This window comes from Alligator mississippiensis, chromosome 5, assembly GCF_030867095.1.
Source record: "Alligator mississippiensis isolate rAllMis1 chromosome 5, rAllMis1, whole genome shotgun sequence".
NCBI lineage: Eukaryota > Metazoa > Chordata > Crocodylia > Alligatoridae > Alligator > Alligator mississippiensis.
Genome location: NC_081828.1, coordinates 208,687,191 through 208,709,455, shown reverse-complemented (window position 1 = coordinate 208,709,455; position 22,265 = coordinate 208,687,191). Strand labels below are relative to the sequence as shown.

At 43.8% G+C, this 22,265-nt stretch overlaps 1 protein-coding gene across 1 annotated transcript in view; it reads left to right on the top strand.

Annotated features, from left to right (window-relative positions):
- Positions 1-22,265, top strand: part of LOC102565252 (sodium channel protein type 5 subunit alpha) — a 309,008-nt gene that overhangs the window by 136,228 nt on the left and 150,515 nt on the right. Inside the window, exons 10-12 of the mRNA XM_059729221.1 lie at positions 859-1,056; positions 7,688-7,870; positions 11,006-11,407. Coding sequence (XP_059585204.1) covers positions 859-1,056; positions 7,688-7,870; positions 11,006-11,407 — 783 coding nt within the window. The remainder of the gene's footprint in view (positions 1-858; positions 1,057-7,687; positions 7,871-11,005; positions 11,408-22,265) is intronic.

Genomic DNA, 22,265 nt, shown 5'->3' with positions numbered 1-22,265 from the left:
TACCTGGAGTCCTGGGGGCCTCCCTGGGTTGCAGCCATGGCAGCAACCTGAGTGTGATTTCCAGCCAGCTGGGCTCTGGTTTTGGGTGGCGCACACTGCTGCCATGTGCGCTGCCTGCTTTTTTTTTGGCGTTGCATGCAAAAAATCAGCACTGAATAGGCACCGAATTGCATGCTTATGGTTGGATGTCCACGTGGGTTTGCTACCCACTGAAGATTTCTTTCTTCGGGTCAAGACCGAAGTAGGTTGGCAAGGACATAAGGAAGGTTGTAGCCCCTGCGACCAGCCTGTACAGGCTTTCTGAATATATCCAGGACTTAGATTCCTTGCACTGCCATGTACCCAATTTATTTTCCTTCCAGAAAAAATGAACACCGCTTTGGAATTAAATAGCATGTCATTCACTTCATGGGTTCAGGGCTGCACATACAAATTGAGAAGGCTTAATTTAGACAGCCAACAGAGAGTTTGGGCAATCATTCCTTTTACCAACTCCCCCCTAGACCATGATATTATTTATAGCCAGGTGGCAGGAGTAAAGGAAGCTTGCACTGCAATTGATTACAGGTTTATCTGATACCAAGCAAACTTGGATATAATATTTATGAAGATAAGGATGGATTTTCATTTTAAGAATGTATCTTGCTATGTGACATAAAGCTGGTTTGATTAAATGTTACCTGTTTCTTGGTGAAAATATGACTACCTTTAATGGGCTTGTTTTTATAGCAAACTGGATCCTATTCAAGCTGTCAACAAATATCTAATTCAATAGCATTTTTATGTCAATCTTTTAAAGCATTTTCTAGACTTACAGTTCTTCAGTATGTGCCAGACTGTTTACTTTTGTGCTTACAGACCCTGAGATCTGCTGGGAAGATCTACATGCTCTTTTTTATGCTGGTCATCTTTCTGGGCTCATTTTATCTGGTCAACTTGATCCTGGCTGTAGTAGCCATGGCTTATGAAGAACAGAACCAAGCTACTATTGCTGAAACAGAGGAAAAGGAAAGGAAGTTTCGGGAAGCCATGGAAATGCTAAAGAAAGAGCAAGAGGTCTGTGAACCATTATATGCTTGGTCTGAGATAACTTGATCATATAGCGCACCGGGAGTCCCATTTGCTTTATTCTAAACATGCCTGGCCCATGAAATAAGGCCTCTGTTAGAAGCAGAAGCTCTCTATAGTCTTCTTTAGAGTTGATCTTGGAAAAAGGAACGGCTTTGCCAACAGAGGTATTGCTAACACAATAATGCTATACTGCTTTGGCTATGCCAGTATTGTTAAAGCAGAACATGTGGGCATAATTAGATGGGTATACTATACAATGTATAAACTTTTATACTGGTATAATTGTATCCATATTGAGGTGTGTACTGATACAAGTGTTATGGTAAAAAAATACACCCCCTCCCCAACTAAAGAAATTATCCTAGTACCAAAATGTGTGAAGCCCTGGCTTGAAGTGGCAGCCCTTCTCTTTGACCATGTGAATTAACATTCTTTTCTCCTTTGCTTTATTAATCTTACAGCATCAAACTAGCATTAATTGCCTGTTGCTTGACAAATGAGACAACATGTAAACTTTGCAATTTTGCACCCCTCCAGGTAAAATCCCGTAGGATAGACAGTTAAACGGGCACAACTTGAGGTGAAGCCTTGCATAAAACAGAACCAGGTTTAACAATATGCTGTAAGATGGAGTGGTGCAGAGAAACCAAACTGGTCATAACACTATAGCTCTAACAGCACTGATTTAATTTGCCTTTGGCTTCTAAGGGGTAGAATACCACATGCCAGAGTCAGGGGGACGTTTTAGTCCCTGTGAATAAAAGGACTATAAGAATATTAAACTGAAGTAATGTAGATCTGCATTCCTAGCACAGCAATTCAGAGAAAACAGAGTTCTGCCAGAAACCTTATACGCAATGTGATCTCACATACTTAATGGTTGTTTTTTGTTGGGGTGTTTCTTTATTGGTACAAAGGGTTTAGAGGCCTAGTTCAAAACCCACCGATATTATTGGAAACAAATAGGATATTTTTTTTATTTGCACCCTGAAGCTTTTCATCCCTGTTCAGTGAATTAGCACAGGCCTGGGTACATATAAGTCCTTCTTAACCTTCATCTTAAGGACTTATATAAAAGATAGGTGGCACTTAGTTCTCATTCAGGTGCTCTGCACAATGTGAATTATCCCCATAGGAATATGGACCAGATTCTGCTCTTATACCCATCTTAGCACAATTAACTTCAATAGAGTTTTTCCCTGATAAGATGTAGGGCTGGTAGCACTGTCTTTTATTATGTTTACTCAACACTTCACATTTTAATACTCTATTTTTAATACCTCATAACTTTGTCAAACCGAACAGGCCTGGATATGTATGCATGTATGCATATGTGTGTGTACTGCAGACACAAATATATTAAAGAAACATTATTAAGGTTGCAAAGCAAATATTTAATGTCAGGAGATGCCGAAGGTGAGGCTGCAATCTAATTCAGCCTCCTTGTCAGTCTACATTATGGTACAGACTGATCTCCTCCTATTTTCAGTCCTGCTTCATTCAGTGCACAGTTAAAGATCAGCACTTTGGCTTCTTGTTGCCTATTGTGTGGTCCCAGAAGATATTTTGTCACAAGCTTTTCTATAGAGTTCATTGCTGCCAACTCTGAGGGCTTCACAAATAGTATTAATTTCTTCTCTAATATCTGCTGTGAGATAAGCAGGCATTATTACCACCATTTTACAGAAAGAAAACAGGCATAGAAAGATAATGGGCAACAGTATGTGTTCATTTTGGATACTCAACTTGGAGATATTTAGGACCTGGCTTTTCAGAGTACTTACCATTGTAACACTTCATACATTCAAAGCCCAGCTTTCCCTGCCTTCATTTGCAGCTGTAAATACTGCACAGGGGCAGTAAATTACAGTTGCCCCAGTAACCTTGCTTCTGCCCTTACCTAACTTTTTGAAGCTTTAATCGTGGTCTATTAACACGGTTGTTGTCCGTGTATAATTTCCCAGGTTTGCAAAAAAGAGCACACCAGGAAAACACCTGGTTTCCCCCTAGTGTCACACCATTGTTACTAAGGTTTGTCATCTGGGTGGGAGGCTGTAGATCCATTGCATTGGTCTCTATGACATGGGAAAATGGAATCACTGAGAGCAGCAGACACTTGCATCCTCTGCATGGATCAGCTTTAGGGGGAAATGAGACAATTTGCCCATAAGGATTTACAGATCTTTGTGAATGGAAGAGGCTGAGTGCAGCTCAGGGATCTTTGGTTCCCTTCCGGACTCTCTAGAGAGGTCGGCAAGGACTTTTCAGCCCGTTTCCCTCTAATCTCCTCTATCCATCCCTTCTGTAGCAGGTTGGTGTTACACCCCAGAGTTTGATAACCTGCACCAGTCAGTCTCAGCCTGCTTTCCCACTTTGCTTGCCCCAGTGTCCTCCCTGGACTCATGTGTCACTCTTGTTCTTATATCCTTACAATTTAGGATCCAGCCCTTAGTTATACCAGAATGACACTCCGGTGCTTCTCCCCACCATGCTCATCACTAGGCTATCTTGCATCTAGTCCAGCCACGAGATAAATCAGTCCAGGCAGCTACGGTTGGTTTCTCAAATCTATTAATTAAGCCAGACACTCGGGCTCATCCGCTTCCCCAGCTCGCTCCAAGATCTGTATCACAGTTCAGTCCATCAGGGCCTTAAGAAGCTCTGTTTGAGTCCAGCAGGGCCTCAAGGGGCTCCTCTACACTGGTAGCCTTCAACTAGTCCAGGGAGTATAGGTTGATGTAGCATACAGAGGTCTGGGCACCTGCCTGGCTAGTATCATTTTTTTTAGCCTCCCCTCCAAGTCTATTCAGAATAATCCCACTCCTCCCTATCCACTAATTACTTTTAACTGGCTTGCAGCCCTCAGTGGGTCTTCAGCAGTCCACAAACAGAATCAGGGATTGCACTCCTTCCCTGCGCCTTCAGCAGCCTCACTACTCCCCCAACAAGCTGTCCCAAGCCTTGCAGCCAGGCTTCGAAGTCCGGGACCATGCCTTGCCCAAAAGGAAGAAACAAAACAAAAAGGTGAACAAACCTCACATGAAAACACTCTGGTTCACAGGGGTGCCATCCCCTCGCTTGCTGGTAACAGCCAACTCTAGCCCTTCAGGCTGTCTGTAAATTTATAGACAGTCCGTAAGAAAGCCTGGCTAAAAATGCCCGTCCGTAAAGCCTGCTAAAATCAATCAATCAAAATTGAGCTGTCTGTAAAAACAAAACAAAAACCCAAAAACCTAAGAAGCCATGAGTTTGATTGGGCTTGGATGCAAGTGTTGATAGAGAGAGCAGAGCAGCACCGCCTTGTTTCTGAGTGGGAGCATAGCTCAGGGAGCTCTCTGTCAGGGCTTTGTGACCCTTGGGTGTCTCCACAGTCCCCTCCGTTTCCACTGTCACTGTGTGCGAGCTATCCACTGCCTGTAGTGGCTGCTCACCTGGACACTGCGCATGGCACTGAGCCACCAATTGAGGCAGGGAGAGGGGTAGTGGAGCCTGGATGGAGCTGCAGAGCTGGAAGGGGTAGAGGCAGAAGATGGGGGTCCATTCAGGGATGAGGTGAGTGGGGCCAGTAGGGGTTGGGGGGGGGGGGGGGGGCTGGGGAAGGGGTGGACAACACAGTGCAGGGCATGATCATGGGTAGCAGGGAATGGGGTGAGTGGGGATCCCCTGGGGTTGGGGCAGCCTGGTGTAGAGTGATTGCCCCAGTCAGGTAAAACTTTATTCTGGGCAGGGGCTTAGACAGTTGGTGATAAACCCCTAAATTTGAATCCAGCCCTTGTTACTGCCTTCTAAGAGTGTGGCAGAAGGGCTGCATTTGCATATGTCAGTAAAAACCTACAAGTTTGGTTGTCAGGAAAAAATAGATTGTTGGTAAAGAAAAAATGTCTTGGGTTGGCAACCCTGTCTTCAGGGCTTATTCATTGTCTCTGTGTAGCAGGATCTGTCCAGAGAAAGCTCCCTTTCCCTTCCTGGTCTGGGCAGCTCTGCCCTGCTCTGCTCATGAGCAGACTTTATGCAACCAAGTGCTGTGCCCTTCTGGGCGGCAAAAGTCTGGCTCCTAAAGGGGCCTCTCTCTTTTCCTTGATCTTTCTTTCCCTCATTAGTAACAGGGCTTGCGTTCCCTGTTGCACCCTTCATTCACCCCTAAGTCCTACTCTTCCCCTCCCAGGTTTTTTATTCTACCACACACCCTCCAATCCCTTTCTTTTTTAATCCCTTTACAGTCAGATGTGGCTATTTCCACTTCCATGTTTTTTAAGCCTAGCAAAGAAGTCACTGAAGGTGCAGGAGAGACAGGTTCCCTGCTCCTGACTCTAGCACACAGCAACTCAGAGCTACAATTACAGGAGAAGTCCTGCTCCGCTTTGGCTGTGAGCAGGTGTAGTACGGATGTCATCCATGAGGATTTAAACTGCAAAGCTCTCGGAAGTCTCTAAAGAGCATGTGCAAGCTGTGATGTTTTCAAAGGCTTGTAGCTTGACCAAAGTTAGGTCGATTTTAATGGAAATAGCAAAAAAAACCCCAACAAAACAAACAGAAAAAAAAACCCCAACAAAACAAACAGAAACCCCCTCAGACACAAAGACCATTCTCCCTGGCCATATTTCAGTCCCTGCTCCAAAGAATGCGAGTGCCAGAGCTTTATACAGAAAAAGTTGCCAACTTTTTTAACATGAGCAAAACACTGTAATATTTCCCCAGCCTCATTCTTAAGTGATTTCAGCTGAAATTTTCTAATACTTCAGCTTGAAAAAGACACCCAGAATGGAAAGTTTCAGCCCAAATAGTTAACAGTTAGGCAAAGCTATAGGGAAATGAAAATAGCATCATATAATAGGAAGTGTCAGATAACCTTTATAGTACCATCTATACTCTTTTCTAGATAACAAAAATACGATGGCAAGCACAAAGGAAAATTGAAACACTTCAAGCCCATGACTATGCTAGATAATAAAAAGAGAACACAGTTAGAATTGATAGGCCTGCTTGGAGTCTATCTGTCAGCTTGTATAATTGGTTTAACACAGTCCTAAGCCTGAACTGAACACCAGCAGACTTTGAAAAGTACCTCAGCATGGCAATAAAATCAACTGATGCAAAAACCCAATGGTCTATTAGAATAATGGCCCAGACCAGAGTATGAAATCTCCTTCTCCTTCGCCACTGTAAGCAGTTTGTTCATGGCAGATATATCTCAGAGGAATTAAGTTTTGCTGCTGTGCTGAACTCTCCGTTTGATGGAGGATAAAGGGAGCTGCCCGCACTCTTTGAAATACATGATTGATTCCTTTTACGACTCTTAAGTACCTGCACTTTCCCCGCATTACTTGAACTGATGCCGGTGGGAGGAGGGGAATATTCCGTTTCTCAGAGCTGGTTGTTTGTTGGATGCTGGTGTCTTGCAGACAATAATGAGGAGGATTCCTACATTTGTTCTGTGCTTGAGAACCTGTAGGATTTTTTCATTTGTTATATTAGCCCCTTCTCTGCTCTGGCTGAAAAAAGAGTGAAAGGCAGACGTTAAATGGAAGTAGCCCCTCCTAATAGGCTGGCATCCCGAAGAGGGACTGTTTCTTTTCAAATCTCCATCCACCTTTATGGAGTGGCACATCTCCCAATTTACACTGGTGCAAATGCTTGGCTCTTTTCATCCATGTTAACATTGGGTGGCAAAATCTTTTCCAAAGTGTTGATTTCTTCTTTCCTGGCTATCCCCTTGCTTTTCAAGACCATTGCATGATGTTGCCAGGCTTTCAGATTTGGCTTCTGCTGGGGTGTCCAGCAGCTCTTCTGTTACCATACTTTTGCACAGTGATTCTGTAGGGTAGCTGGTGTAGAGCACGTGGTGCTGAGGCACATGGCATGGTACAGTTCATCTTATCTCCTTTCATGCCCAGGGTATACATTTATTGCCTCTGATCCCTAATCAGAGTTAGCTCTACCACTGCTGGGGATAAGATTTTACTTCTAAAATGTGCCAGCTGAATTACTGAGTCTTGCGAGTATATGCCTGCAAAGGCTAAAGAGGTCCCTCAGTGGCAGGCGCTTCCCCTCTATTCAGCCTTGATTACAGGAGCATGGCTAAGGCTTGATAGGCTTAAAATGCCACCACTCTAGCTGATTTTGTTTGGCAGGTATACGGATGACGTGGTGCATGCACCTGCAGGTGTGTACACCATATTGTCCATTAATTTGACTGCACTAATTGTTGAATGCTAATAGATCTAGATCTTGAGTAAACTATTCTTCTGTATTGCCTCTGCCAATGCCTAAGTAAGGAGAAGACTGCCTGGATGAAGGCATGGCTTACACATGTGCACTCCCACACTTAGACCTAGCAACTCATTATCCTGAATTACCTGCTGGCGAGCCTGCTACCGGGCAAAGGGAAACAGAACATTTCCAGCACTGAAATAGGGAAGCTAATAGGTTTTTATTAAACAAGTTTCAACCAAGTGAAGTGGTTTTAAAGTTAAATATTGTGACCCAGTGCCGCCTTAAATATTTTAACTGCCATGTAAAATGAAAGGTATCAATAAGAAATAATTGTAGAACAGATCATTACAGCTTGCTTGATTTCAGTCCTCACAAATGGTGTCTGCTCTCTCCGTTATTGCAGGCGCTGGCTGCTAAGGGAATCGACTCCTTGTCACTTAGCTCACTGGAAATGTCACCTTTAGCATCTAAAAATGCCAAAGAAAGAAGAAATAGGAGAAAGAAAAAGAAGTCAACGGGGGCAGAAGATTGTGGAGAAGACCAAAAGGTTCCCAAACCTGAGTACGACGGCAGTCACAGAAGAATGGTAAGAAATGTCAGCGGTGATTTATTTCGTTTTGTGCTTTGATGGACAGTCTGGGTTCTGAACGGGAGTGCTGTAATTAAAACTTTACAGCAAAACCCAAGGATTAGACACTAGCCATCATTCCTGGATCACGCAAATTCTATGTTAAAATGGTAGGGAGAAACTTATCAACTCTTTAATTTGAGAGTCTATAAAAAATCCCCTCTAAAGTATTTTGCCAACTGTTTTTAAGAGATTTAAAAAAAAAATATACAGAATTTCCCTTTCCAGTGGAAAAAAAATTAGTCAAAAAAATATCAATTCACCTCTATTATTCATGCCTTTAGCAGAGCTAGTAATAGTCTTAGAAGTAACCTGCAAAGCTAATAAAAGAAGTTGCATTTGTTTTATTTTTTTTCCTGACATACAAAGAAAGACCTTCAAGATTTTCCTTTTCTATTCTTTCATTAGTCACCTTTAAGTAAAAAATTCTGGCACTGTTTTCACTTTGTCTTGTAGGAAAAAAAAGCAGAACTGGGGTAAGAGTATTGTTCAAAAAAGTATAAATATTACTGAGAGATGTGAATATGAATCTGCAACTAGTGCAACATCAACAGATGATAAGCAACTTCATATATTAGCATTGTCTATGCTTTACAGGGCAGAGTTTAAAGTACTAATTTGTTAGTGGTGAAAGGCCATATAATGATGGCAGTCTTTTAATGCTTTATTGTCAGTAAACTTAGCAACATTTGGCAACCATAAAAAGTGCAGAGAAGACATGTAAGTGATGTAAGTAGATGTGACAAATTAATGGCTTCCTAGCTCTCAAAATTTTCATAGAGCCAGGCTTCTAAAAATGCCACCCAGGTTTCATTATCCCAAAGGTTTTGTGGTTGTTTAATTAGGTGAGTGGGTTTCTTTTCTAACCATGCCATTGTTTGTGATAGAATTGCTCTTTTATTTCATTTTGAATGAGTTTCAAGAGTCCAGGTTCCAGAATGAACTTGAATCAGAGCTGCATATTTATCGGTTTGTTTCTTAGATTAATAGTTCTTGATTTCTTTTCTTGCCCCTGGATGTTATATGCATGAGAAACATAGAAGACACATTTCAAGGCTTATAGTAAATCTTCTTTGTAAGGCTATGCCTAGCATGGTTGGAGGGATCAAGGCTGAGTCATCACCATACAGATGATATCTGAGCTGTTGTAAGCACATTGCCATAAGGAATCAGATGCAGTGACTGTATTATGGAAACCCAGAAATGGAATTTTGACCAGCTGGCAATTGGTAGCAGTCAAAATGAGGTGTCACCCTATATAATGCACTTATTAGTACTACAGTATCTTAATTGCACTGGCATAAATCAGGTAGCAGTCAATTTAATGCTGTGTTCTAGAGGAAGTGAGATAAGAGTTTGATTGGGAAGTGATCCAGAAAAGTTTCGATCCCTATCAGTGAGCATTTGGAACGTAAAATGTTCTCATAAAGCTAACAAATGGAGAAAAAGAAATCCTAATGTCCACTCAAATACCCTTCCTCCATTTAGTCTCCTTTTACTGACAGCAGAGAAGGGAAAGACTTTAAATCTTTACATATTTTACAAAATTTATTTCAGTAAATCAGTGTCTTTTTTCAGGTTTGGGGTTTTTTGGGGTTTTTTTTTTAACATTTAAGATTGGGCTTCACCACAGCTGATGCTCTCTCATCTTTCCATTCTTGGTAGCTAACGTTATGGTATCATCCTCAGCAATCCTATGTAGCTGTTAATAGGAGTGGATCCGGGAGGGATCAAACCCCCCTTCTGCTGCCACTGCTGCTGCCCCCCTAACTCAGGCATAGGGGGATCCCCAGAGCCACTCCTGCCCCACTCCAGATGTGGGATGTGGCAGCACAAGGTGCCAGGTCAGGCCTGGCAGGGGACAGCAGCAGCAGTGGGTGGGTTTCTTCATCCTGCGTCTGCTCCCTGCCACCACAGCCATGTCACTTGCTGGCCAGGAGCTGGCACTGGGAGGAAGAACACCCCCCATCACTGCTGCCATTGTCCCTTGCTGACAGACACAGGGAGCGCTCCAGAGCTGCTCCTGCTCTGCGCCAGCCAGGGTCTGTGGGGACTGGCTGTGTGGGGTGCTGGGCTTGGCTGGGGACAGTAGCAGTGGCATGCGAGTTCCTTTTCCAGCACCTACTCTCAGGCAGTGGGGGATACAAGGGAGGGGGCCGGGGACGGTGGGTGTTGGGCTGGGTGCAGGCACTGGAAGGAGGAATCTGTGTGCTGTCACCCTGTTTGAACTCAGCTCCCCAGCTGAAGTAGGGAAGGGCCAGCTCTGGGGCTCCCCCTGATCCCAGGTAAGCTGTGGACAGCAACAGTGGCAAGTGGGTCCCTCTCCTTTCTATTCCCTGTTCAGCTACTTGGTGTCCCCCACTGGCCCAGGTGCTCCAACTGCACCTTGTCACCATGGCCCCCTTTAGAAAACCCTGGATCCACCCATGGCTGTCAAGGATACCATCATGTATTAGGTGATGAGCCCATTGCAAATGCCAACAATACACTTACATCAGGGTATTTAATCCACAAGGTATCAAGTCATTTTTCTTTATTCTCCCTTTTTTTTAATCCGCCTCTTCTTCTTCTTCTTCTTCTTCTTTTTCCGTTTTCTTCTCTACATTTGCCCTGTAATTTCTTCTCCTACCTTTCTCCTTTATCTCTTGACATCCCACTCCAGAGTTCATTCCCTAGCCCTCTGTGAAGATGTTTGATCGCACTATAAACTGGGGTTGGCCTCCCCAAACTGTCCAGTCTTCTGCTTCTCATACTGCTTTCCCACATCTTGTCATGCTTATCAGATGAGGAAGGAGTGGGAGCAAAGGAAGTATCCTTCTGCTAGGTGTACACAGCCTTCACCCTTCGCGTTGCAGTATGTCTTTAACTGCGATGTATTAAAAAAATACCCCGTGGGTAGGAACAGTTATTCAAATTCTAAATGCTGCTCAGGTTAACAGAGCTAAATCAAATCTTTCTCTGAGCCACTTGGTTTAAAACAGCACTTGCTGGTCTCCCAGTATAGCTGAAGAAACACAAAACCTTCCTCGCTCCCAAAAATGTGTTGCAAAATATTACTTCTCTTTCCCCTTTTTCCCTTCTGGGGGTTTCCAGACTCTCCTTGGCATTAGTTATGGTCCCAGTACAAATTTGCTGAAGCGCAAAGCCAGCCATGGAAGTGTATTCAGTTTCCGACTCCGAGGCAGAGACACCGGCTCTGAAACAGATTTTGCCGACGATGAGATCAGTACTGCTGGGGAAACGGAAAGCCACCGTGGCTCGTTCTTAGTTCCTAGGCTGGGGAGATGCCCAAGCATGCAGAGTCAAGCAAGCCACGTGTCTCACCCAGCTACGCCAAGCTACACACACACTGGCAAGAGAAACAGCTCGGTGGATTGCAACGGCGTGGTTTCCTTGGTGGAAGGAGGCACCGGGGCACATAACCCAGACCCAGTCTCTCCAACGGGGTTACTGCTGCCTCCACTTGTTCTGGAAAAACCTGGGACAGGTGACACGGTGAGTACGGTCCGATTTTTCACATATGGTTCACTTGCCTGGTTCTTTCCTCGGTGTTACTGGTATTTACTGTAGCGTCTTTAAACAAGGTACAGCCTCCAATCAGTTGCCAAAACCCACCAGGCAGAGACAGCGTGAAGACCAAAGGCCAAATTCTGTGCTGTCTCTACCGCATGTGCAGACTCTGGGGCAGCCCATAAGTCCCTTATGGGGATTTATTCTTGGCATGCTGCGTGGAGGCTAATTCTTGTGTTTGGATTTTCCTTGTGTGACTCTAAATATGATTGTAAATGAAACAAAAATTCCCCACTGCTCCACTGGTCAGGTGCTGCTTTCTCTCTGAGTTCCTTCTGCCTTGTGAAACTCTCATGTTGCCCAGCCTCCAAAACCAGTACTTTTAAATATCTTGTATGGGTATGTCGTGCCAGCCTGGGCCCTCCAACTTGAACGGGTTCTGGCCTTTTTTGTATCCAATCGTTCACTCAAGTGTCCAGCTGCCTGGGGAGGGCATGAGTGAAAGGTCCCAGGTAGCTACCAGAGGTCCTTTCACATCCAGTTTAAATAAATATCAATTGAGAACAGTGCATGGCTAACTGGGATTTGGCTTCTCATAGGCATAGCCTTGCACTCTTGGTGTAGCAGTGTAGTTGAAACAATCTGCTTTCCTCTAAGGAAGGAACACTTTAGTTTAATAAATACAATAAAAATAGCAAGGGTGGTGTTTTTAGGAATGTGAATCCGTTGGGAGACATCTCAGCTGCCATTGGAAATGCCAGGTAGAAGGGGCTGGTGTAGTAATAACACATCAGTAACCAGGTCTGCTCCAGGCAGTCCGTGTCAGATTATTGGACCTGGGCAGTAACATGTGACAGGTCTTCACTCAAGTCTTCAGGGGGTGCATCTACACACACATATTAATGCGCAGCAATAAACTCCAGCACATATTGCACTGGAGCTTATTGCTTCCCAGTGCCACGTTTACACATGCTTGCCAGCCTAGAGCTGCTCCGACCAAGCTCAACATGCTACAGAAGGGCTGGCCAATGCATAAGGGTGCTTCAGTGTGGAGCTAACCAGTAGGCAACCCCACACCAAAGCATCCTTGTGCCCCAGCCAGCCCCATTAGTGTCTACACATGCATTGCTGCACACCAGAAGTGCTAATCTGCTGCAGGGTTTATGAGTTCTGAACTCTTTACAGAGATTTTTGGTTGGCCTCTCTAAGAGGTACACCCCATAACACATAGTGGAGTCCATCGGTTCAGGATTGAAGGGCAACATTTGGTTACGCTGCATAGCACATACACCGAGACATTCATTTCATTAATTACAATGCACCATCTGGAGGAAAGGGGGAAAATTATTATGGTTCCCAATAATAAAAATGAAAGGCAAAAATAAACCATTAAGATAAATGACATAATTAATCATACAAATAATGGGATTCTGGGATAATGCAGTGTAGAGATTATATTTTTTTTAATTAATTGTGTTTATCTATCATTAAGGTTGATCCAGGACAGCAACCTAGAACCTTTTAAAATGTACTTTACTTGGTTTAATTTTGTATGACACATGTTGAAGGCAGAATAGCCACAGAGTATGGTGCCTGTGAAGGGTCATGTATCTGTATATTTTTGAAAATAATCTGAAACACATTAGAAAAATGTTCATACTTCAGTGATTGCTGTTGGTTCTTTTCCTTTTAATCTGTTGGTATCATCCCTGTGGGGTGCATCTCCCCCCCAAACTGCCGGTGGGAAAAACAGATAGTGAGAGCTCTTGGGCCTTCACAGCAAGTCTTCGGGCTTTTCAGAATTGAGCCCGGAGGTGTCTGGAAAACTTTGAGCTCTGCCAGCATTTCTTCTCATTCACCAGCCTCTGCCTTTTTAAAAAAATATGTATTAAAAATGAACTGGATTGGGTCGTGAGTGAGAGCCCTGTTGGCACATTTGTGGTTGTCTAGGAAATAACAGCAAGGTGCTATAGCAACAGATGTTCATTTGATGATGCAATGGGAAGGATGTTGTGTCTTCTGTGAAATAGGTTTGATATCTAATCTATCCAGAAAATGTGAGCTGTAGATAAAAGCTAATTGGCAGGGAGCCCGTTCTCCTTACAGATTCATTCTTTAAAGGAGCCACAAGGACTATGCACAGAGTGAACTGGGGAGCAAATGCCGAACAGCTTGTAAGCTGACCAGTCCTGGGTGCTTGGAGATGAAATGGTTCTTCTCTTGGTTTGTTGTCTGCATATTATTTTCATTGTTGTCAGTCCTTTGGAAATGAATCTGGTGGTTCATGCTAGGTTCTAGTTCGATGGCTCTGGAAACACAATAAGAAGTTGCAAGCCTCCTTCTGGTACTGTTTGTGTTGGTCTTATTTTTTGGCATGGTTGAATCGCCTAGAAGCGTTGTGCTAGGGGACGCATTAAAACAGGAGAAAAAAAGGCTCCCTACTCTAACGAGCCTACGGTCTAACTAATCTGTAACTCCTGACTTGGAAGGATCCCTGCTTGAAGTACGAGGGTAGTTAACTGATCATAGGAAAGTAAGGGTGGAAGGGATCTCACAAGGTTATCTTCCCTGACTAGACCATCCCAGTCAAGCATCTGTCCAACCCACTCTTGAAAATCTCCAGGGATGGAGATTTCACTTCTCTAGGTAGCCTGTGCCAATCCTTGACCTCCCTCTCAGCCAGAAAGTTCTTCCTAATCTGGTTGTGAGCAGCAAGTTGAAAAGAGCTCCCCCACCCCAACCTAGTTGTCATGTTCTCCTATATCAAAAATGTATCCCCAGCACACTCCGGGAATCTGCCAGACTGCTTGTGCAGTGTTGTGTTTCCCTTCCAGCAGCTGTCCCAATAATTAAAGTCTCCCGTGAGAACCAAGTCCTGTAGTTTGGAAGCTCCCATCAGTTGTTTAAAGAGGGCCTCATTCACCTCCTCCTCTTGGTTTGGTGGCCTGTAGCAGACACCTACCATGACATCCTCCCTGCTGCTCTCGCCTCTGCCCAGAGGCTTTCAACAAGTCTACCTTCCACTTCATACTGCACCTCTGAACACATGTACGTTGCTTTTAAACACAAGGCAACACCTCCCCCATTGTTCCCATCTATCCTTCTTGAGCAAGCTGTACCCATCTGTGACCATTCCCCAGTCAGTGAATTATCCCACCATGTCACTGTAATCCCAGTGATATCATTATGCTGTGCTTGAACTATGTCCTCCAGTTCTTCCTGTTTGATCCTGGTGCATCTCACAGTGGTATATAAGCACTGGTTGTCCTGTGCTTCTCCCAAGAACATTACTTAAGGCTTCTGCTGTTGCTTCCCCTTACTATATTTTTATCCAGGTCCCCTGGCTCTTTACTTACCTCTGGGCTTTTTTCTCCACTCCCCGGTGAATGTAGTTTAATGCCCACCTCACTACATTAGCAAGCCTATACGTGAAGACCCTCTTCCCTATGTCAACATAGTTTCTGGGATGATGGGTTCACAGCAGCAAATTCATATCTTGCAACTACCGTCTGATAGGACTCTGCACAGGAATGTGTTTAGGTCCTCCTGCTGTGTTCACTGATGTGGAATAGATTTGATGCTAAGGCATCTAACTTGGGTTTTGGCACTGAGACAGGAGGTCTATGGCTTGTTTTAGGAAACTTGGAGAGGCTATTATGAATATATTCAAAGCCAAGATTTCCAAAATAACAAGACGGAGATACCTCAAGTTTTGAGTGTACCATCTAAGGCATTTTAACGGAGCTTAATTCCAGAAATTGGGTGCTCAGAACTCATTAAAGGTTTCTCAAGCTGGGCACCCAAATATTAAAAAACCTCAAATCACTAGTCAGATTTTGAACATCTGCCCTCCTTGGTCAGCAGTTGCAGTTTTCCTTCCTTAGCACTTAGGTCAGATCCGGTAACTCAGGCCCTGAGGAACAATTTGGCAGCTCTGTGTTATTTCAGCTCTCAGACTTGGGCTAAGTTAAGAACCGGTCTGTGTTTAGGACACCGTATGCCCTTCTGGTTTTCATCTGCTGCAGTAGTGCATTCTGTAGCAGATCACCTGGGTGTCCAGGCTTGTGAGCTTCATCCACGGCCTCTGAACTCTGGGCTTGTAGACACACTGCTGCCAGGGTGGGATGTTGCTTTGAGGAGTGTATAAGCTACAAAGGCCATTTCCAAAGCAGTTTTTCTGTGCCAGGCTCTACTAGCTACTTGGCACTGAAAGTTGTGAAGCCATTTCACTGGAGAACTAAGTTTTCTTTCCCTTTTCCTTCCTCCATTTAACTCCCAAATGCAACGAGCAAAATAGTGCAGAGCTTGCACAATCCGCGTGGTCCACGTGTAGGCCCATTAGTCCTGCCTATTGTGATGGTCTTCTCAGTCAGTGAGCCTGATGTTCAGCCACAGCGCGCTGGCTGCCTGTGCATTTCTACATCTGTTCTAACAGCATTGTGCCCTCACGCAAGCTGTTCTGCCTGTTTGACAACGGATTAGGTGCTAAGTCACCATGGAGTTAAATGTGCAGCCTAATTAATGCTAAGAGTGCCCTGTCCTCTATAGGAAACCCCATATCTGTGAAAGCAATTGCTTTTGTGTGCCACAAGGCTCTTCACGCTTCACCACACCTGTTCATATTTCCGTGCCACATAAAAACACCTGAAAAGCAAAAGCAAGAAAGACAAAGTTCTCAGGCACCCATGCATGCCATTCTCATGGTTTATATTTCAGCATGTAGTCGGGATACCTATTAAAACCACATAGGGAGCAAAGTAAAGTAATATAAGAATATGATCTGCAGGCATCCTCGGCAAAGATAGCCCTGTGTCAAACAATGGTAGCTCAGGTACAAACGAGGAACAGAGATAGAATTCCAGACGTTGCTTGCAAGCTTGATGCAAGAAGTCCAAGCCTACCCTCTTGTGAGCTCTCGTGGAAATTTCTAATGTATAGCATGGTATATAGGATAGTGCGTTAAAAGGGGCTTGGTCCTGTTATCATGCCAGTTTTATTTACATGGTATAATTCCTTTGACTTCATTAGAGACACCCTTGATTTACATCAGATGTTGAATTAACCTTTTCTGCCCAGATCCTCAGCTCTGCTCTGGTTCTGGCTACTCTTGATAGTGTAAGAAGCTTAAAGTTTTGCTCTTCCCCCACTTCTCAAGTTTTCTGAGTGCTGGTCTAGGGCGCCTGAAGGTCCAGTTCTTAGTCTGTAATAGAAACGGATAATAAATTAAATAAACAACTTAAAGTCAGACTGCAAACTTAAGTTTCAGTACATCTGCCTTACAGTCATTTGTACTTACGTGTCCAATTGCTTTGTTGTGTCTTGGTGTTTGATAGTTATTTAAAAGGTTAGGAGAACATCTCATATGCCCGATAGTAATCAGTATGAATAGAACTGAATTAACGTAATGAACTGTAACAGTGCTATTTTCGATAGCTTGATATATCAGATGCAATAAGCATCCTATAGCAATAGCAAGGTGCTACCATTCACCAGCTAGAGTAACGGCAGAGGCTAAGTTCTCTACACAGTTGCATCCTCTTCTCTCCTGCACCCAGTTGGCGATAATCCTTCACAGTGCCTCTTCTTGTCCAGTCGAACCATTAATTTTGGGAGGTGGAATTGGTACAGGGCTGGAGCTAGGCACAAACATGTGGGAGCATTGACATTTATATTGTGTAGCTGATGTGCTGAGGGTCAGCTTCAGTGGCGTTAGGAAGTCAGCCTCTCCGTCAGATCCACATTGGGCTCATGAGAACAGCAGGGTCGCTGCTTAATTGGATTTTGAACAGAGGGAGAGAGATGAAACCAGGCCGTTTTTTAAATGGAGGTCCCTGTTTCCAGATAGGACTGTCGGACCGGCACTTCCCCAAAGGGAATCAATACTCTTGTTAGTGCCTGATCCAAACCCCGGTGTAACCCCCAGGAGTTTTTCTTCTGATATCAGTGAGCTGTGGATCTAGCCCTCAAGTGTGCCTTACTGCCAATTTAAGCATTCAAAGAAAGGATGGAAGCATCCAAAGAAAGGGTTTTAGATGTCCCGTTAAGGTGCCTGTGTTCACACATGCTAATTCCTGAGCCTCCTATTGATCAGATCTTTTCCTCTACAACAGTGATTTTCAAACTGAGGTATGCATATCCCTGGGGGCACATGGCACGTTGCCAAGGGGTCTGTGCCTAACTATTAATAATGGCAGTGGAGCTTCTGACTGATGCAGACGTGTTAAGTAACAGTGTTGTTAAGTGTTGATATTTTTCCTAAGGAATGAACATTGCAGATTTGTGTTGGGTGGAGGTACAAGCAGCAATATTTCGCAGGTAAAGGGGTATGTGGCCAAAAAAAATTAATCCATTTCCCTAAAATAACAGAAATGGCAAAATCTGTCCAGTTGACTTCCCTGAGAACTGTAGGTGCTGGGCACTTCTGAAAATAAGGTCACTTATTTACATTCCTAAATACAATTTAAAAGCTTCATTTTCATTAACTTTTTTTTTTTTAGTCTTGGCCTTTGTTCTCACTCATCAAAAACCTGTGTTGTTGATGAACTTGGGTTTTTTGTGAGCTAGAGACTGCTGCAAGGAGATTCCCCCCACCCCCCTTCACTTTATTCCAAGACTGGTGAAAAGGCTAAATGCCAGCCCTTTCTCTTTTCAGCGAAAAAGTGCTTGTTAACAAAAGAAGTGATTCCGAAATCACCCCTCATAAGTCACACAGCCAAGACCTAGCTCAGAAACTAAAATAATGGCCTCCTAGTCCTTCAAATGCTGCCTCTGCACATGTACAACTTTCACATTGTAGCCAGTTTCAGTTCATTTGCAAACTTTGCTTAGGCAAATCCTTAGGGAAGATATACCTGCAATTAATAATTCAAATTTGACACCACTATTGCAAGCTGCTTTAGCTTACAGTGCATCTCTCCGAACAATGGGATTTCCACAAAATTAACACTCTTTATTGCAAGGTTGCGTGCTATTCTAGTCACCTCCAATCTTGTTCAATATTTGTGCTGGCACTTTATTGGGTCCATTGTTTGTGTGGTGGCCTGTCCACCCCTTTTTATGCTTGAAAAGATTTTTATGGGACTTGGAAAATTAAAGCTGTAGCAGTTCCAAGTGTGGCCTTTAAAATATTGCCATATACAAACCTATCTTCACACAGCAGCCCTGGCACACTTCAGAATTGTGGGCACTCCAAACAAAATGATTTTTCAGTGTTACATATCCTCATTTATATGTAAATTACCGAACGGTATATTTGTCCCTATAGAATTAAGCTGATGCAAGTGAAAAACATTTCCAGTGAACCAGCTAACAAAATAGAAATAGCCTTGTCCTGTTGGAGGTATCTTTATTTAATTCCACTGTGGTTTCATATCCGGATTTTAAAATGATCTCCTGCATTACTGTAAGAAGGGTTGTTGTTTTTGTTTAATTTCTCCTGAAACATAAGTACCAAGAACCATTATGCCTGCGTGAGGATAATGCAATGTATACTGCCCTAGTTGCCTGGCTCTTGGAACCGTTCCGTCTCTGAATGCCTGAGCTGCCAGTTCCTCATACCTCCATTAGTTATCTCTGTCCTAAAATAAACAGACATATATGTTCCCTCCAAAGAACATCCCAGAATAACTTAAATATCCCTAAATAACTTCATTATGCTTCCAGGGCTTGCACTGATGAGAACTCTTCTTCTTTCTTGTTTTCTGTAGAGCTATTTAGAGCAAAGTACGAGCATCCTTCAGAGCCTGACATAGCCTCTCTGGGCAGTGCAGGAACTGGGTGCCCACTCACCTCCCATTTGCAACAGGTTGGCAGGGAATAGAGACCTGCCACTCACTTGCCAGCCCCTGCAGCTGAACACCTGGGAAGTGAATAGTAATTTCCTGTGGGTCAAGGCCAACGGCCAGTTATACCCTTTTGCCCTTGCAGAGCTATGAGAAGGGAAGTTGGGCTCTGACATGTCTCCCTCAAGACATATTCACCCTACCACTAAATTGTCATTTACTCTGCAAGTTGGCCCATCGGCTGCCATGAGATGACTCTCACAATGAAGTACTGCCTAGTGCAATAAAAAGCCATGCCCAGCTTCAGGACTGGAGCAACTGTGAGGGAAACCTGACCAGCCATTTGGTTCAGAAATGATGTGTTACTGTAAATAAGTGAAAAGTCGGTTCCAGAGTCAACGTACCCTATGTGGAAATGTTGCTCATCCTTTTCAACCTAAAATGTCATTACAGTCCTATTGCATATTGCATTTTATACATTGCATATAAACCTGGTTCATAAGCAGTTGTGTTAGGAAAGTAGTGTGTTCTGTACCTTGAGCTTTCTTGGTGCAAATTTTGGACCATAAGAAGTATATTTTCCTTGCTCCTTGAGATCAATAATACCTTTCAAATAAGGGCAAGCAAGGCTTGCTTCTTGATTATAAGCCCTTCTGCACAAGCAAGCAGGGATGCAGCACCCTTCTTCATAATCCTGATCCCAGCTGACTTCCTGCCCCTGGGGAGGGGGGCTGGATTCGATCTTCTGAGGTCCCTTCCAGCCCTAATGTCTACAAAGGTCTATGAAATCTATGAAATAATGAGTCAAGTTGCTTTTAGATGGGGTTGTACAAGATTCCCATGGGATGGATACTGTCCCGTGCTAAACTGGGGGAGTTGGAAAGGTAGAAAGATTATATGATTTGAAAAGGAGAATTTGAAATGGGAGATTTCCTTATGCCTCACACTGCAGCGAGATTAGAAGAGTAATTTCTTCTGATTTGTTCATTTGTGTTGAGCTCTTTTTTTTTCCATTTCTTTTCGCTTTGGAATTTGTTTCCTTGGTCTCTTTCTTTTGTAATATTTTATTTCACTTGTATGTATTTTATTGTGTACTCCAAGCTGGTGTAAATGAATGACTCTGTAATTTTGTCAATTTTTTTTCGTTAATAAAACATTTTGGTTTCTTTGTTTGTTGAGGTTATTTATTTTTTGGAGGGTAGAATTAATGCCAGATGATTTATCTAAAACACCTCTTCTGACTCCATTACTCCATAAATCAGGGACAGATTGACTGCTAATTGCTCAGTGCATATGTACGTGATTATATTTTGATGGGTTCTAATTACAATATTTTTCATTTTGCTGTTGTAGCTGTACTTATGATTTTGCCAGTTGTCTGTTTTGCACTGATCTCACTTCTCGAGTACAAGAGACTCCACACACATTCTCTTGTCTTAATGTGTGCGTGTGTGTGTGCGCACACATGCATAGACGTGCGTGCATGCTTATATACATTTACATTTAGGAAAAGCATGACTGGTGGTCAGCTTTAGCCGATATCTGAAGTGTTATTTTAAAATACCTTGCTCTTCCCAAGTCTTTCAGTAGTTGAGATTTTTATCTCTGAAGTTGTAGAACACCATTATTCATAGTCTCATCTAACGGTTCCCACGCTGGCCTCATTCTCTCAGGTGCTGTGCAAACAGATAACAAAAGGGTTAGGTTGTCCTAATACAGACAAGAAAAGCAACTGGTAGAAGCTAAAGAAAGTATCTTTCTTCCAGAACCCTTTTATTGATAGAGAAAGTCCCCTTTAAGAGGGGCTCTGGGGCATAAGAGGCTAATAGGGAAACCCCTGGCAGTGCAGAGTCTCAGGGGGTGCATCTACACAAGAGATTTACTCCGCTGTGCAGTAAATGTGCACAGCATCATGTGCACCTCTATTAGGCTGGAGTAAACTAATTTACTCTGCAGCAGGATAGTACTTATATTCAAGTACTATCCTGCTGCAGAGTAAATTAGTAAAAAGCTCCACAGCAGCACATGTGTATTTGCTGGGGGGCTGGCTGAGGCATGAGGGTGCTTCAGTGTGGGGGATCCCTGCTGGCTAGCCCCGCATTGAAGCTGCCTTGTGCCCCAGCCAGCTCCTCCACGGCACACTGAGCTGGGGGAATAGCTCCAGGCTGGCAGGCTGACCCCAGCACTTCTTGCCAGCTGGGGCTGCTCTGCCCTGGCTCCATATGCTGCGCTCCTGGGTTCATGTTTGAACGACACAACCAGGAGCAAGAAACTATGGAGCAATACACTCCTCAGTTTACACGTGCTCTGTAATAGCATGTGTAGGTGCACCCAGTGAGGTTTTGCAAACTGGAGCTGGGAAAGGGAGCACCTGGGACACAAAGCTTGAGCAGAACCACAAGGCCTGTAGGTTGGTCTCCCCACACACAGGCCTCACACTGGTTCCTTGGGATGATTTCAGACCTAAGGAGCTCTGGGCAGGCCAGGGGAGTTTTTACAAGCACCTCACTTGACTGCAGAGAAGGGCAAAAGCAGCCATTCTTACCCCTATACACAGCATTAGAAAGGGAAGCCTCTCCTCCCTTCATCTTTCCATGAGTCTCACTATAAAAGGGCGGCCCAGCCCCATCCCTCTACATTAGGTGTTTGTATAGCCCCCATTATCATAGTATCTGGCTCTCAGATTTCAATATAATAATGCTGACCATACAGCTGCTATCCCTACTTTACTGATGAAAAACTGAGATACAAAGGAACTAAGAGAGTTGCCCTAGGTCATACACGTCATCTGCAGTAGAGTTTTCTCCACACCTAGCATCCTCAGCCCTTGTCCCTGCCTTTCTTCTGTGTCAGTATTGGCAGGAGCAGAGGGCTCAGACTTTGGCTCTAGAAGTAGCTGTTTGCACTACAATAATTCCCACTGCTTCTGTTCCTGTGAGCATGACATCCAAGGCTTGATACATGCATGAAACTGTCCTGTGTTCTTGGCTGGTTCAGAAAGGCCAATGCCAAGCTTTTGACCAATCATGAAATTGGCTTAAAAATAATATTAAATAAAATGA